The following is a 16,778-nucleotide window of genomic DNA, read 5'->3' as shown; positions in this document are numbered from 1 at the left end:
GACAAACCAACAGAACTCGAAGTTAATGGAAGAGAAGAGAGTGCTTGTTATATATATCAGGTACCGTACCTATTTTATAAGTTATATAGAGTAAGATGGGCAGATCACAGATACTGACGGTTAGATAGAGGGAAAAAAATTAGAAATAACGAAAAGAAAAAAAAAATCCCAGTAGGCATTTACAGACCTAGGACTGAAAATAATCTCCTCATTAAAAGAGGTCAGTGGCTCAGCTAGTAACTTTGTGATGACTTGGAGAACTGACAAGCCTGGTGCACGCATCAACAACCAAGGAGCCTGGGGGTACTGAAGATGTGAACAGGTACACATCTGCTGTCTTCTCTGGTTACTTAGGAAGACAGCCAAAACTCAGTTAATGCTCAAAAAGGATTTCTAGACAGAAACACTATACTCTCAGAAGTCAGGGGTCTAGCGAAGGGCATCTGCATTTCAACACAAAGCCATACTCACCTGAAGCGAGGGTGCTTGTTTATTGCTTCATCTGGAAAGAAGAGGGACTTGGAAGCTCCTCCTTCCACTGGGTTGGGTTTGACCTCGGGCAGTGTGAACCCAGGACAGCCTAATCTACAACAAATTGAAGAACTAAATAGATGGGATTTGTTTACAGGAATTAATTGTGTGCAGTCTTGCCATCACTGCACCTGCTAAAGACACCTCATTTCTAGTATCCCCTTTTCAGAGGGTTTTGTGTTTACAAAACAAATGTTGTGTAAATACTGTGCCCCTTTACAACCACCCCCACACTTCTTGCTCACAAGGATCTTCTTTTAATTCCAGCCCACTAGTAACTTTATCCAAGTCTCCACTCACCCACAATCCACACAGCATTTACTCGGGTCCTCTCCATCTCTTCATCTAATAGAAAGGACTGACAGCACAGAAGTCATTTCCCTTGGTCACATCAGCTGTCATGGGTGACAGGTGTCCCCCTACATGGCCTATGATGGGTGTCTTCCTTTTCCATCTCTAAACTCTCAGATTATCTTTGGACCCCCTGCATGGCACCACTGCCTCCCACTTCCCGGTAGGCTCTGAATCTGGAAGGAGCCTGTTTTATGCCTCTGTAGGTCACCTCATGAGTCCCTCAAGATTAGGGAGTATCTCTGCAGGTATCCCCATCTACCCCTGAGATCACCCTCTGAAGTCTGAAACCCAACCCTTTTCTCTTACTTAAGGACCTCTACTTTCAACACAGAAAAATGAAGCTCCATATTTATTCCTAAGTGTAAAGCTCAAATTCCACATCACTTTTAGTGATGGCCCCAGTTTTTCCAAGTTAGGAATTTGAGGTCAATAGATTACATGTGCTGTGAGGGAGGACAAGGACTAAGTGAAAGCCAAACAAGGGAGGGGTTTTAAATCAGTGGGAAGAAACTTTTGGCTTGAGGCTCAAGATAAGCTCATACCTTTTTTAAAAAAAATTATTTTTTTTTTCTGAGACAGGGTCTTGCTCTGTCTCCCAGGCTGGAGTGCAGTGGTGCAATCATAGCTCAGTGCAGCCTTGAACTCCTGGGCTCAAGTCATCCTCCTGCCTCAGGCTCCAGGGTAGCTGGGATTACAGGCGTGAGCCACTGTACCCAAGTTTTTTTTTTTTTTTTTTTTTTTTTTTTTTTTTTTTAGGGATGAGGTCTCACTATGTTGCCCAGAATGGTCTTGAACTCCTAGGCTCAAGTAATCCTTCTGCCTCGGCCTCCTAAAGTGCTGGGCTTACAGGCGTGAGCCACCACACCTGGCCATCCATGCCTTATTTTTAACCCCTACCTTTTCTTAATATAAAATAAAGTATTTGTTGGCTGCCCATATCCACTTTGGAAACAATTGAAGGTAGTGATCTTATCTAGAAAACAGTTCCCAGCTACAAGGGTTCTTGAGAATTCTTGAAGCTATGTCCATTATTTACTATGAGCCAACAACCTTAGGAATAGTTCTTTGGGAGAGTAACAAACTTAAATCTAAGGGGATTCCTTGCTCACCAGAATCAGATTGCACGAAAAGAGAATGAATATGTGTTTGTGTGGCAGGGAGAAGGTAGAATCAGAACTTGCATCTTCAGACACCTATGGCACTGCTTCATTTTGGACCAATGCTGTCCCACAGAACTTTCTGGAGTGAGGGAAATGTTTACTATCCAAAACAACGTTGTAGTCACTAACCACGTAGTTACTGAGCCCTTGAAATGAGGCTAGTTCCTCAGTCACATCAGGAACTATAATTTTCATTTTATATAATTTTAATTTTAAATTTAAATAGTCATATGGTTACTGTTTCGGACTACAGTTCCACACTATAGAGCTTTGCATCTTTATAAAGAAAGTCACCCTGTTTACACTTAAGAACCAGAGTACTCCTTTCTCTCTTGATCCTATACTACAACAAAACTTTATCATTTACTGTGGATGTATAGGGAGGCTTCTAGCCACTAAATAACTAATAATTATTGTTCCAAGTCCCAAAATACCTTCCTATATGGACAGGGTATAAAAAAATTATACATATAATTTTTTCAAAATTATAGGTTTTTAGAATAAAGCTTATTCCTCTGTCTCAACTCCCCCTTCACAATGACTTAAGATGCTGAATCTTTTTATTTTTATTTATTTATTTATTTTGAGATGGAGGGTTGCTTTGTCACCCAGGCTGGAGCAGAGTGACACAATCTCAGCTCACAACCTCTGCCTCCCAGGTTCAAGCGATTCTCCTGCCGCAGCCTCCCGAGTAGCTGGGATTACAAGCACATACCACCATACGTGGCTAATTTTTGTATTTTTTGTAAAGACGGGGTTTCACCATGTTGGCCAGGCTGGTCTAGAACTCCTGACTTCAGGTGATCTGCCTGCCTTGGCCTCCCAAAGTGCTGGGATTACAGGTGTGAGCCACCATGCCCACGCATTTAATGCACGCTAAATCTTTTTTAAAAAGGCAACTATCCCATATGGAACCATTCTCAAGGTAAGGGACACATTAGGTTTAACCCAAAACTTTATTTTCTGGCCCAGAAGGAAACACCACTGCCCATCAATCCTATATATTCTTCAGCTTTAATATATAAAACAGTTCTGGTTTGTGTTACAAATCCCCTCCCACTTTCTTAATTTGCTAAGTGAAATGTACAACCCTCTTAATGTTAAGGGGGAAACAAAGGAAAATACAAGGTATTACATTTTCCAGTACACTAGAAGTTGTCATTTAACATCTGTAACCTCCTCCTTGGCCTCTACTCTAGTATTCTAAGGTTTTCAGGACAATGACCTGTAGCAAAAGCCTTGATGTGTCTTCTCTTCCCAGCAGTTCACCGACTCTGCCATCTTTTAAACCACACACTTTTCCTATCACCAGCACCCACCAGCATCCAGGCAGCCCTTGTCTATCCACAGGGAGCTCGCTCACTCACTTCCTACTAAGCCCTGGCACCTACAGCCCAAGTGAGGTCTGCAAAGCAAAAAGGGGATGCCATTCGCCCAACCCAGCCTTCCCAAGGCCTCCAACTGTTTTTAGGAGAACAACTAAAATTTGTGGTTAACCTGACCTGCTTGCCAATTACCTGCCAGCTTCCGTTTACCCCATACTTGCACTTCCTCCTCAGCCTCCTAGTCACACTGGCCAGCTTGCTTTCTTCTAGTTCCCAGGAAGTCCCCGCTTGCTTGGCTCATCCTAGGACTTCTACACACACTGCTTCCCCTCCCTAAGACCTTCCTCAGCTCCCCATTCCTATTTCACTCCTCCTGGAATCTTGGACATGCCACCCCCTCTCCCTCCACCCACCAGAGTCCACTGGATACTCAGGTTGTACTCTTTGTTCCCCATCTCCTCCTCCTCACATGGCCCCACTTTGACACGTATTGAATCTATGGGTATGTGACTGTCCTTCGTCCCCCCAGCTCCACAGAGACAGATCTGTCCATCCTCACTCATGAGAGCATGCCCATTCTGCCTGCAGCAGGCACTCAAGTGTCTGAGTGAATGGCAGGGCCAGTGATTTTTCACCTCCTCTTTCAAACATTAAGTCGAAGAAATGTGCCCACTCTAATCAAAACAAATCTGTCCACCCTCACCCAGCTGGGATTTTCCTTCTGGTGGGGAGAGGGAGGGAAGTGGCCTGTACATATAGAATGAAGGTATCACAGAAATAGAGATGCTTCTATAAATGTTAGATGGCTGGCTTAAATAAGTTTTCAACTATTTAGATGTTACAATAGAGATATAAAAAACAATAAAATTCCCATGTAAATGCCCCTCTGAGGCCAATGATATGACCCTGAATGGCTGATGGACATTTATCAGAGAAAAGGTATAAAAATAGTTCAAAGTGTTCTCTCCACCACGGATACCAACCCCCAGAGCTCCTTTGAACTTTGAGGAGCTAAGTATACTGTCACAATCTGACAGACACCTAGCATAGATAAATCACATTCATGCTTTGGCAGAAATGTATTTTTACATAGGGGTTCTATGTATAATACATATGATATTCATGTACCTCATTCTAAGCGAAGAACATAATTTCACTATTTACTTTTATGTACTTTTGGTCATAACTAGATTTGATGACAAACCCTAAATCTTCTTTTCAGGACAATATGCAAGGACCTAATGACTCATGTTGTTCATAGAGTATCGGTATCGATAGCGCTTTGGGCGCACCACAGACCCTCCCCGATCTGCCACTGAAGCCACCATATGCTAGTAGGTAAATGCTCCTTTTTGAAAGTGCGTGAGGGCACAACCATCACAGTCACCAGGGGATGGTATTCCAGAGGCTCTGGCTACTGCTTACAGAGTCAGAACTGTGTGGCAGGCCTGCTGCTCCCTCCACCCTCGCCTGCGGCAGACACGGCCACGCTGCTGGTCTGTCATCACAGTATCCTGGTCTTTCCCACTGAGCCCCACTGAGTGTGCTCACCACGGTGCAGCCACCACAGCTGACAGAAGCTGGCATGCAACTATGCCTGCAGCTCTACTGTTACAGAGTCTATCAAGTGCAGTGTATAAAAGATAAACTAACTGTAACGTATGGGGATTACAGGGTGGAAAGCCTGGGTTATGACTTGCTCTTTTCATTACCTGTATCTCCGAGAGATCTGCTGGGGCATGTTAATATAGGAACTAACCTGGGAAATGAAGTTATTGTGCAAAGAGCCTGATTTTCTTCTAATACAGAAGTAGCCTCCTTCCGGCGTTTTCGCATGTTGGCCTCAACTGTGTTGAACTCGGACATGGTTCCTCCGTAGGGCTGTCCTGGTGTCCCTTCAATCATGTAACTCCCATACTCTGGTCTCCAAAGGGTAGGATGGCTATGGAGGAGAAATAATTTAGTTCCATCTTATTCTTCTGCTATAGTCTGCTCAATTTTTAAGTTTTTAAAGTTGCTTTAAAAGTGTAGAAACCATTAGGTATAAATGAAGCTAAGAACTCCTTCAGAGTTCTCAGTGATTATTACTTTTCCATAGCTATTCAACTACATAAGGGTCAACAAGTATTGGGTCCAAAATGTTTTTTTTCTTTTGAGACAGAGTCTCACTCTGTCACCCAGGCTGGAGTGTAATGGCACGATCTCGGCTCACTGCAACCTCTGCCTCACTGCAACCTCTGCCTCCCACGTCCTAGTGATTCTCGTGCCTCAGTCTCCTGTGTAGCTGGGATCACAGGTGTGCACTACCACACCCGGCTGATTTTTGTATTTTTAGTAGAGACGGGGTTTTGCCATGTTGGCCAGGCTGGTCTCGAACTCCTGGCCTTAAGTGATCCGCCTGCCTTGGCCTCCCAAAGTGCTGGGATTACAGGCGTGAGCCACCGTGCCTGACCCAAAATTTTTATAAATAACTGAAAATGCACACAGAGCATTCACTGTCCAGGACAAACTAACCTACTCTGCAGAGAAGGTGATGAAGCCTTAAGGGTTCTTTCAATTCAGTGCTGCCCTCCAAACTCAAATGCAGCTTCCCTAAAACGAATGAGTGGAAAATGAACACAGGAGGATATACTCCCCTTCCCTCCCCGTCTCTCTCCTTAAATACAGGAATATCTTAAAAACGTGCCAGGTCAGGCACGGTGGGTCATGCTTGTAATTCCAGCACTTTGGGAGGCTGAGGCAGGCGGATCACAAGGTCAGGAGATGGAGACCATCCTGGCTAACATGGCGAAACCCCATCTCAACTAAAAATACAAAAAATTAGCTGGGCGGGATAGTGGGCACCTGTAGTCCCAGCTACTTGGGAGGCTGAGGCAGGAGAATGGCGTGAACCCAGGAGGCAGAGCTTGCAGTGAGCTGAGATCGCGCCACTGCACTCCAGCCTGGGCGACAGAGCGAGACTCCATCTCAAAAAACAAACAAACAAGAAAAACATCATGCTAGCCAACAAAACCCATCTGCAAGTTATATCTTGCACCATGGTTTGTGAACCCAGTTATATGCTTCCGCAATACATTTTTTCCCAAAAATATTTTAATAAAAAACAGGCTTTATATTTAGTTTACTGTACAAAGTGCTTCATATATTAATGTACTTAATTCCAACACCTTAGGTAGGTAGTGCTATTATCTTTACAGACGAGAGAACTGAGGCACAGAACAGTTAAGTAACTTGCCCAAGGTTATTCAGCTATTGAGTAAAGGAACCATGATTTGAAACTCTGTCAACCTGAAACCAGAGCCTATACTCTTAACTGTTATGCTACCCTGACTCCAATAACTGAGAAAAAACTCCACATTCTAGTAGTTTTAGCAGTTTCAGAAACACTAAATCAGCATATGAGAGCTTACTTTGGGTTTGTCCTTTCCCCCTTCTCTTGTAGAGTTTCAAGAACTTTCTCCCCAGACAGGACCAATCGGACTTTTTTATTTTCATGATCAAAAGATACCAACATGTATTCCACCTATTGAAAATAAAGGTGAGAAAAATTAACATTCTTCCAGACTTGTTTTCAGGGTGACCTCCAGAAGAAAAAGGCAAGGAAACGTGAAGTCTGTAAAGGATCCACAGTAACTCCGGCCAGTCACATCTGCTTACAGTACAGCACAAAATAAGTGTTCATATGCATAATATGGAAACCTGTAGAAAGGATCAGTCAGTAGTGCCACTTCCACCCCTTCTTTCCTCTGTCCTACTTAATATCCTATGGAAAGGTCGATACCCATTTTGACAAGCTGTACATCAAAAAAGATGTATTTTGGAGCAAAGATTCTGGAAACTGCTGTTGTAAAAAAGCAGCTGCATTTTAAAATTTATTTCCTCAGTTGGCTTATTATAAGTTTAAGAAAGAGGTTATCTGGACATTGCAGTCAAGGTAGCTTATGCTTACTTATTGGCAAAGTAATAAGGTAGATTATACTTTCATAATCCTACTACCAGTCCCACCTTTGGAGAGTTAAACCATAACCATGAATATACCGTGTGGAGAAGTTATTTTAGGGGTTTCACCAATTTAATTTTGGTTTATCTCAAGTAATTTAAGACAAATTCTCCACTCTGAAACCATATACAATTTACAATGCAGGGTGCACTAGTGTACTTATTAACAATACCTGGTGGAATTCTAATAAAAATAAAGACTTAAACACCAAAGTCAGACTTCTGGGCAGAATACAACTAGAACCTACTTTTGTTTTTCCTGAAATTGTATGCTTTCACAATCATGATAGTTGGCGTGAACAGTGAAGATTATGAATCACTATGTGTGATTGAAACAAAACATCCACTATCCATACGTAAGTGAAAAGATATGGAATTATTCAGGCAAACCCTTGAATGTACCCTTTGCACATGGCACCAAGACAGTTACTACAGAGGTAGGAAACTGACTCCTCACAAAGCAAACCAGGCCACGGTGTATTTGGTTTGGCCTACAATAGCAGTTTAGAAAAAAAAAAAAAAAAAAAAAAAGGCAAGCAACAGTGTATCCACTATTTCCCAGACATTTCACATGTAAATCTAGTTTCTCAGTCTTAAAACAATACCCAGAAGCTCAGCACGAAGGCTGTGACTGTGCAGCAGCGCTGTCTGCTTCTCAGGGGTGCACACTGTCTACAGTTTATTCCCTTATTTATGTGTATTTCCCTGGTCTTAGAAGGCATTTGGGTCATTCACCCTCATCACAGAAACATTACGGGCCAAGTAATATGATTATAACGGGGAAAAAAATGTTAGTAACTATAGGAGATAACCTAGCAGATTTAAACAACAACAAAATAAACTTTCAATCAACTTTTATTAGCTCTCATCAGAATCTTTTTGCTCAGGAAATGGAAAAGGCTGCTTGATTTGGGTACGTGAATCAGAAACATGAGATCTCCACCTGCACAATCACTCAGTGTCAGCTGACTAAAAAACTAGGCTGCAGAATCTGGAACTGTTCGCAACAACAATTACAGGTTGCAAGATACCATCTATAGATCTCTGACTCCAGAACAGCTAAAACCTGATGGAACAGGAAACTTGGTTAAGTCTCAGAATGGGTATGTGAAAAGATATAAGTTAATCTTTAAATGAGTATAATGAGAAAGGATATGCTTTCATATATGAATCCTAATCTTCAAACCCAGCAGGCATGATCACCCATTTCACAGGTGGGCAAAGGGGCTCAGAGAGGTAAGCTACACAAGGCCACAAGTGTCAGGCAGGGATTTGAAGCCAGCCCCGTCTGGCCTCAAGGCCCAGCACACCTTGCTGCTAGGACTGTAGAGGGTGCCAGTCTTGGTAAGTGAAGATAAGCTTTTTATAAAATTGTTAGTTAACCTATATGAAGCAGGGAAAAGTGATACTGCTGGATGAAACTATCTCAAATTGATTATGCTTTTATTTTATGGAAGGGGTCCTAACATTGTATCATGGAAGCTGAGCTGTAACAATAGTTACAGTCATAGATTTAAACAGATGAACTGGCCCATCCCTCAGGCCCAGGACGGAACTCACTTATTCTATGCAGCATTCCTAACTCCCAGCCAGGAGGAAATGTTCCCTCTTCAGTACTTCCTCTATCACTCACTTAGACTCCAACCGATCTGCCTGGCATCTGCTACTGGAATTAAGTTATTTGCTTAACTAGATAACATGCTTCCTAAAGAAAGTCTAAGAGATACTTCCTTGCTTACTGAGTGCATCATTTATTTTTTACCAAATGAGCAAAAACTTGTAGCAATGATATAAACTAAGTTGCAATAACTTCTGTTAGTTTCCTAACTTTGAAAAAAATTGAAATCCTTAGTTTTCAAATTCATTCTTAGCCCACAAGTTTCAAACATGGGTAGGGCAAAAGAACAAAAAGTTCAAGCTCATTTTGAGTTTTAAACATCAGCCAAATGGATGACATTTAAAATGTTAACAAACCAAACTCTCCTCAATTAAAGTATAATCACTTCATGATCTCATTAAGCAAATGAAACAGAAAAACATCAGAATATTTACCAAATGACAAAGAAAACCAAATTTACTTTTCAATAGCATATAATCAGTTGGAAGCCTCAAGAATTTCCTGAAGATTTTTCAAACTAAAATTTAATGCCTTCTGAAGTGCTCCTTCTCTGCAGTCATCTTGGTCTTTCTGCGCTAGTCCTCAAAGAGGTTCTCCAACCTTTTAGCTTTTTGTTAAACAACCCCGCCACCTCAACACAGTTATGTTTATTTCTGATTAGAGCCTGTCTATATGAGCATTCTGAATCGTAACCACATCTTTAAAAGCCAAACTAGAGCTGAAACGGGGTTGAACGCAATAACCTAGATGACTGGTGATAATAAAAAGTGATACATTAAGACAACGCTTTTCCAATATAAAACATCTAAAGCCCCAATACATTATTTTATGATTGCTGGATTGTATCCCCATCCTAAACTTCGTTTTTGAATCCAAAGGATAAGAGGAACAATATACAAAAGAAAATCTTAAAACAGATGCCTTTCTGTATCACAACACTGATTCCAAGGATAAAATTGTACCGGCTTTCTAACTTTGAATAGCATTTAGGCTATAAACCCAGAATTGCAGCAACATCTAATATATTTACGTACTTTACACACATATACAACTCCAAAAGCATATAAACCCAAAAAGTATTATAAATGGGTTGCAGAGCAACAATTCAAACTTGTGTAATTAACATATCATCTTGGAAGTAGGGGAAAAAATGCCCACGGAGCTCTATTCTCTGCAATACACAAGTTACAACGTCCTGAAGGTGACTTTGGGATACTGTTTTTTGGCACCCATCAGTTGTCCTTTTAACTGAGGGAGGAGACCCAATAAAAATATCTGACCACTTTGCAAGGCATTCAGATTTTAAATGTGCACTATTTTTACAAATGAAAATTAAAATCTCTTGGATTTCTATTGCTAAAAGGCTAAACTTTATCCTACTAGAATAAAAGCCACTACTCTCAGCTGTCATATCAAAGACAAAGACACATATAAAAGACGAGAATAAAAGTCACTAATACACTACTATCTCTGAGCTGTTGAACCAAGGGCAAAGACACATACAAAAGCCTAGTATGTACTTTGCTTTATGTGTGAAATAGTGTTGCTAGGAACACTCCGGACACAACAATCCAAGTCATTTAATGCAGGTTTAAACAAGCGTGAGGTACTTTTATGTTAATCTGAAATTAGGCCAATAAAAAGAAATAATTTTAACGGAGGTGATATAAGTACTCAGTACAATGCTGAATATACAGCAGACAGTGAAAATACCTGTGACAAAGAAGTTTAAGATAAGAGTAAATACAAGCTTTTAGGATTTAAGTCTTTAAACGGCATTTACCACTGGTATAAAAATGTTCTTTTCTTTCTTTTAAAAACATGTTGATATTGTACCTTAAGGGTAAGAGTTTCAGGGAGCTTAGAATTTGAGGAACAGTGGGCCTGGTGCGGTGGCTCATGTCTGTAATCCCAGCACTTTGGGAGGCCAAGGTGGGCACATCACAAGGTCAGGAGATCGAGACCATCTTGGCTAACATGGTGAAACCCCATCTCTACTAAAAATACAAAAAATTAGCCGGGCGTGGTGGAGGCGCCTGTGCGAGATCGCACCACTGCACTCCAGCCTGGGTGACAGAACGAGACTCCATCTCAAAAAAAAAAAAAAAAGAATTTGAGGAATGGCTGGGTATTTTTTGAAATACTAATTTCTTAATATCTACTCCTAGAGGTAAAAACAGTGCTTAATTAGGAAACAATACAGAGTTCTATAATACTCAGAGCAGTTATAGGCAGTTCCCCATTTAGGGAGAAAGTTCCTTTGTCAGTTTCTGTGTAAATGAGACGAAGGAATTTCCCCTCTCAAACTATTTAACTCATCATATGCTTGACCTCTTAAGAGAAGAAACCTACACTAAGTCCTTCAGAGACTACGAGCTGTGAGGTCCTACATTCCTCCCAGAGGGAGCATGAGGACTTTCCCCTCCTTACACCCTGGGAAGGATCTGTATTCAGGTGGTCAGGCCAAGAGGGCAAGACAGTGAAGGGCTCCCCAGGACCTAGTCCAGGTACAGTATGTGTGCAGGGCGGGGTTTTCAGTCCCCCTACCGACATCTGGGGTTCAGGGCCAGCTCTTCCATTCCACACTGCTGGCTCTCTTGCACTGGCCCAAGCAATAGTTTTGATCCTTTTGCTAGAACCACCTGTTGCTTCTCAGAGACTTAGTCTTCTCCTTACACTAACTCCTAAACAAGCCTGCAACCATTTTGAGGACTAAGGCTCTAGTTAGAGTTGATGACTCATCAGTGCCAAAAAAACACCGTCTTGCTGGACACACTCTCTGCCCTCCAACCCCCAGCACTAACCCCTTTGTCCTTTCATCCATTCAACAAAGCCCTTTGCTAAGCAGGTGCTGGGAATACTGTGAAGAGCCAGGCAGATGTGGCTCCTGTTCTCAGGCTTACACTGGCTGGACTGATAGCCAATAACACGCTATTGCTGAATTATCTGAACGAGCACTCGAAATGACCAAAGAGAGCTGTACATATGTAACAGCAGAGTCTAAGCCAGTCTAGAAGATCAGAAGGCTTCCCAGAGGAAGTGCCATTTAAATTTACGTTGATTCCTGACATGGGGACTGGCTAGGCAAAGGTGAGGGTCTAGGGATTCTTCAACATAAAATTCAACCTCCCATCAGGATCCCGTCCCCCAGGGGAGCTACACCACTGACTGCAGCACAATCACCCTCTCGCCTGTCAAAGATGCAGATCACTGCATCCACCCCGCAAAGATCATGCCAAGTAGTCACCCTCTAGGTTATAAACTGTTTTAAAGTTAGGGGCTATGCCTTCTGTCCAGAAGACTGTTTCATAGCAAAATGGTAATGACAAATATTTTTTAAAAGAACTCTCAACCATCAAGTTGGATGGCATTTACTTCCCAAACTTGGAGCACCCAAAGAGGTGTTAGCCATAGTGATATTACTTAATTTTTAAACACCCACAGTAACATAGGACAACCTGAATGACAAGGCTAAAAGAGGAGCTGTGTTTTAAAAAGTAGAAAATTGAATATGAGATTCTAACACAGATGTAATAAAATTACATATGGCTCAGATTTTTAAAGATGGACTCCCATGTTCGATATGTCTAATGATGACATCGCAAATATGAAAACCACTGTTTCACAAGGTAATCTCCAAGCACTTTTAGGGGACCAGTAAGTACAAAGTAGAAACTGTGTGTGCTTTTGTGTACATGATACTATACATACATAACATCACACACACAACTATATTTTAAACTGATGACTGTGGATACTGTAATAATTAAATTGTACTATGTTCCAAAAAGAAAATGTTTTAGCAGTCTCGTCTAAAGCTGTATCAAATTCTTCTAACATTTCATATATTTTGAGAAAATAGGTTTTTTTCCTCCTACTTTGAAATGCCTATTCATACTAAATAATTTCCCACGATACTATGAAAGGTTTACACTTTTAGAAATTAAAATAAATGTGGCCTCTCCCTGATCTAGTTTTCTGTAGCACAGAGCAGGCTGCTTTTTATTTATAACACATTAATCTCAATTTTAATACTGCATAAAAATCAATTAATTTCCTATAGGATTAGGTGGAGTAACTTTCTCAACGTTGTCTCGGCCCAAACAGAGAAAATATTCTTAACATGCCTAGATTAGTGATACGAGACCCAAGAGAAAAATTTCAAGACTTTAATAAAATACAGAAAGACAATGAGAGTTGCGGGGTAAACTGGGATGACTCTCATACAGGGGAAAATGTCACCTGTCACCAAAGGAACGCAAAACATTGTGTTGTCCATTATGCTACTCACTTAGCACATGTGGCTGTATGGATTTAAAATTACTTAGCATAAAATAATCAGTTTCCTACTCCCTAATGGTTAGTACAGAGCAGAACATTTCTCTTACTGCAGAGGTTGTACTAGGCAGCTCTGGACCAAAACCCAAGAGAAACCACAATCCTGAAATTAATTTTACCTGGACACACTAATTCATTCTTGTTGGCACAAAGGAAATCCTTGAATGTAGATCTGCTCTTTCATGCTCCACAGACGCATGAGACATTTTCTGGGCCTCTGAATTTACACTGGCTGATTTTTTTTTAAACATCATGCTACCACAATTCAGGCATATGCTAGTTTTAATTTTCTGACAATTATAAAGACCATTAAGGCATTCCCACTTTATTTCTGAACCATATCTAGCAAAACCTAACCAGTCTTCTCACACAAATTAACCTCAGAAAAGATAGCACATCAAGTTGCCAATGGGGATGTCTGCTTATGGCCACCAGCATAACCCAGGTACTCTGTAATTTAGGAACCTAAACCAGAACACATTTTCTCTTAAAGAAACAACATTGTAAGTATGAATAGTTCTTATTTACCTCCAAACATCTGTACTTTAGTACAATAGCTTCTGGGTTCTAAGGACAAGTGAATTCCTTGGCTTTTTCCTAAGAACGTATTCCCCTGCTAGAGTCCTAGTCACCACGTGGTTGACAAGAAACAGTATCCTGGTCCCCAGACAGAAGCTGTTTTGGATCAACTGCCCTGCAGTAGCCAGAGCTGGGGTACCATAGCGGGTGAGGATCATGGGCAATTTCTGCAGGGGCTCCCTCTAGGTGCAGGAGAGTTTAGGGCTTTAGCATGTGGGCGGGACTATTGCTAGAGAGAATACATCCCCCCAGTGGGTGGTGCCCAGCTCAGGGTCTGATGTACTTCCTGGGCTGAGCAAGCAAGAACACACACATGATTTCCTTCTAAGGCATGTTATAAGCTAGGCTGTCCTAAATTCACAGACTGCCTATGAGAAAGTCAGGATTTTAGTTCCTAGGAACTGGTGCTAGACTAACCAACCCAACGAAGAGAGAGAAAAAAAGAGAGCTTTCTAAAGAGACTAAGTGAGAGTCAATGCTACATGGAGGAATTCTAACTCCAAAGTGACTGCTAGTGTTCAGTGGGGGTCACCTATGCCTCCAGTGACAGGATGACAGGGCTTCAAGACCTCCAATTAATGCCATTCCACCATCATACGAATCTGAGTGCAGACATTCTGTCATAACCACATCTCATAAAGGCAGCGTCCAGTTCCCATTCAGGAATTGTACCTGGGTGTTACAGTAGATCCCACCAACAGAGTAATTCTAACCTGTGGGATCTGGAAGATTTAGGTTTTTGTGAATTCAATTTCCTTCCCTGCCGTATTTGAAATTCATGCTAAAGGATGAAAATCTCAGATAAGTTAAAGCTCCTCACTTGGGGTTCTGATTCTGGCCTGCTACCTGCTGCCCTGGGAAGAGGTTGACGCAAGCTGCATAACTATCAAATGAGGTCAGCCTGATTTTCACAGAAAGGGCTCGTCCTGCATCTGCCTTTTCACAGGGCTCGCTGGCCAGCAGATTAGCTGGGAAGGCTGCAGTCACATTACTAAACTTGTTAGCATTTGTCCTGCAGACCGAGAACTTTGCCAAGCATATTCAATGGTATCGTTTTGAAAGAGTGTTGGCATTTCACTAGAAGAGAATTACCGGCTATGGGGTACCAAAAAATGCTTAAGCCTGTATCTGTGGCCGATGACATATTCATATTTTCATAAAAAAAAAAAAGCCTACTTCCTGCATTACCACCATTGCTTTCTCTGTTCTTCCTTCTCTTCCTCGCCACTCTCAATCTCATCTCTGTCTGGAGCCTATTAAAACTGTCACAGAGCTCTTTTCCTCCTGCCTATTTAGGCGATAATAGGTGGGGGAGCAGCCAAGAGGGCAGGCTTTGGAGTCAATCCGTTTGAATCTTGGTAACTTCTCGATGCTTCAGTTTTTGCAGAATGGAGGTAATACTTGCCTCACAGGGCTACTGGGGAGGATTACATAAAATAATGCATGTAAAGTGCTAAAACAGTATTAAGTACACCATACTACTTAAGGGTTAGTGGTTACTATTTTCTAGCTCCAGGGCAGCGATACACTGAGGGACACAGAATAGTGTCTTGTGCTTTTCAAACGTTGGTTACAGCTCCTTTGTGGGCCATGATGAGTTGTGATCAACATAACAAAAAATAATTTTTAATAGGGTAGAATAGAAATATCAGAATATGTCACTCATGGGAAGGGAACTGCTGTTTTGTGGAAATGTTTCACAGAGCACTTGTTTTAGTCAAACGTGAAAGCTACTAGCATGGAATACTGTCTAACCCTACAGTCAGAAAGACCATGGCCCTTCAGCAAGCAGGTCAAGTCACTCTCCTTAAAACTTTTAAATGGCTCACACTCAGTAGAAACTTCAACATCCCTCCTAAAGAGCATTACGACCAATCTTCTCAGCCTCCAAACCCCACACCATGTTGCAGCTACACTGGCCTTTTCTGTCTCCACAACAATTACTTCAAGGCCTTTGAAACACTTTTGTTCCCTCTGCCTGGAAGATTTTACCTCAGTACTTCAAAGAGCTGGCTCTTGTGTGCTTCAGGTCAAGTGCCACTCCTTCAGAGAGACCTTTGCTGAACCCCCAGCACGGTAACTCCTTCCCCTTTCCACTCTCAAGGGGTGCTACCCACCCTGGTGCCTCCTAAAGTTGTACAAGGTATTTATCCTGCGCAGAGCAGCCTTAATTTTCCCTAATGATAGCCACTCAGAATGTGTTGTAGTCTTTGGCTTTTAAACCATCTGAAAATAAGAGAAAACCCAATGTCCGAAGTTCCAGTTCTAAACTACTGTTTTTGAAATTAAAGTCTTCCAGAAACTCTTAGTATAAGACCATCCATTTTTCTTTTACTCATCAAACACAGAACATTCATTTTATTCAAATTAATTTTATTACCCAAAACTTACCCCTTTAGAGCATATGTTTTCTTTAAAAAGTTTACATATACAGGAGTGGAAATCTTTCTAAAATTGACTACATCCCCTTCTGCTATCAACAGGAAGATACTAAACATACTTTCACTTTTTATTAGGACTTCGGACGTTTTTGGCAATTTCACTTCTTTAACTACAGCTATAACAGAGCGGGGCTCTTGGGGGCACATCAGGAAGGCCACATCTGGACCTGTTTTGGGCAGCTGCTCTCCCGACTGGTCCCTCTCATTTCTGCCTCAATTTCTTGCAGTATATCCTGAGCTGAGAAACTAGATGACCAAGTTTACAGGAACTATGTATAAAGTGATCTGCATACAGGCGTCAAATATGCTTCCAGGAATAAAGTTTTTGTTTACTTCCCAGTTCTTGCTCTATTTGAGTAGTGGAGCCAACAGATGGTAACCCCTAGACACAACTTAACACACTGACAGGCCAGGGTTCTACTCTGCTTAGCTC

At 41.6% G+C, this 16,778-nt stretch overlaps 1 protein-coding gene across 1 annotated transcript in view; it reads right to left on the bottom strand.

Annotated features, from left to right (window-relative positions):
* Positions 1-16,778, bottom strand: part of GCLC (glutamate-cysteine ligase catalytic subunit) — a 43,629-nt gene that overhangs the window by 17,035 nt on the left and 9,816 nt on the right. Inside the window, 3 exon segments of the mRNA NM_001261107.1 lie at positions 472-585; positions 5,130-5,312; positions 6,781-6,893. Coding sequence (NP_001248036.1) covers positions 472-585; positions 5,130-5,312; positions 6,781-6,893 — 410 coding nt within the window.

Source organism: Macaca mulatta, chromosome 4, assembly GCF_049350105.2.
Source record: "Macaca mulatta isolate MMU2019108-1 chromosome 4, T2T-MMU8v2.0, whole genome shotgun sequence".
Taxonomy (NCBI): domain Eukaryota; kingdom Metazoa; phylum Chordata; class Mammalia; order Primates; family Cercopithecidae; genus Macaca; species Macaca mulatta.
This window is presented reverse-complemented; position numbering and strand designations above follow the sequence as displayed.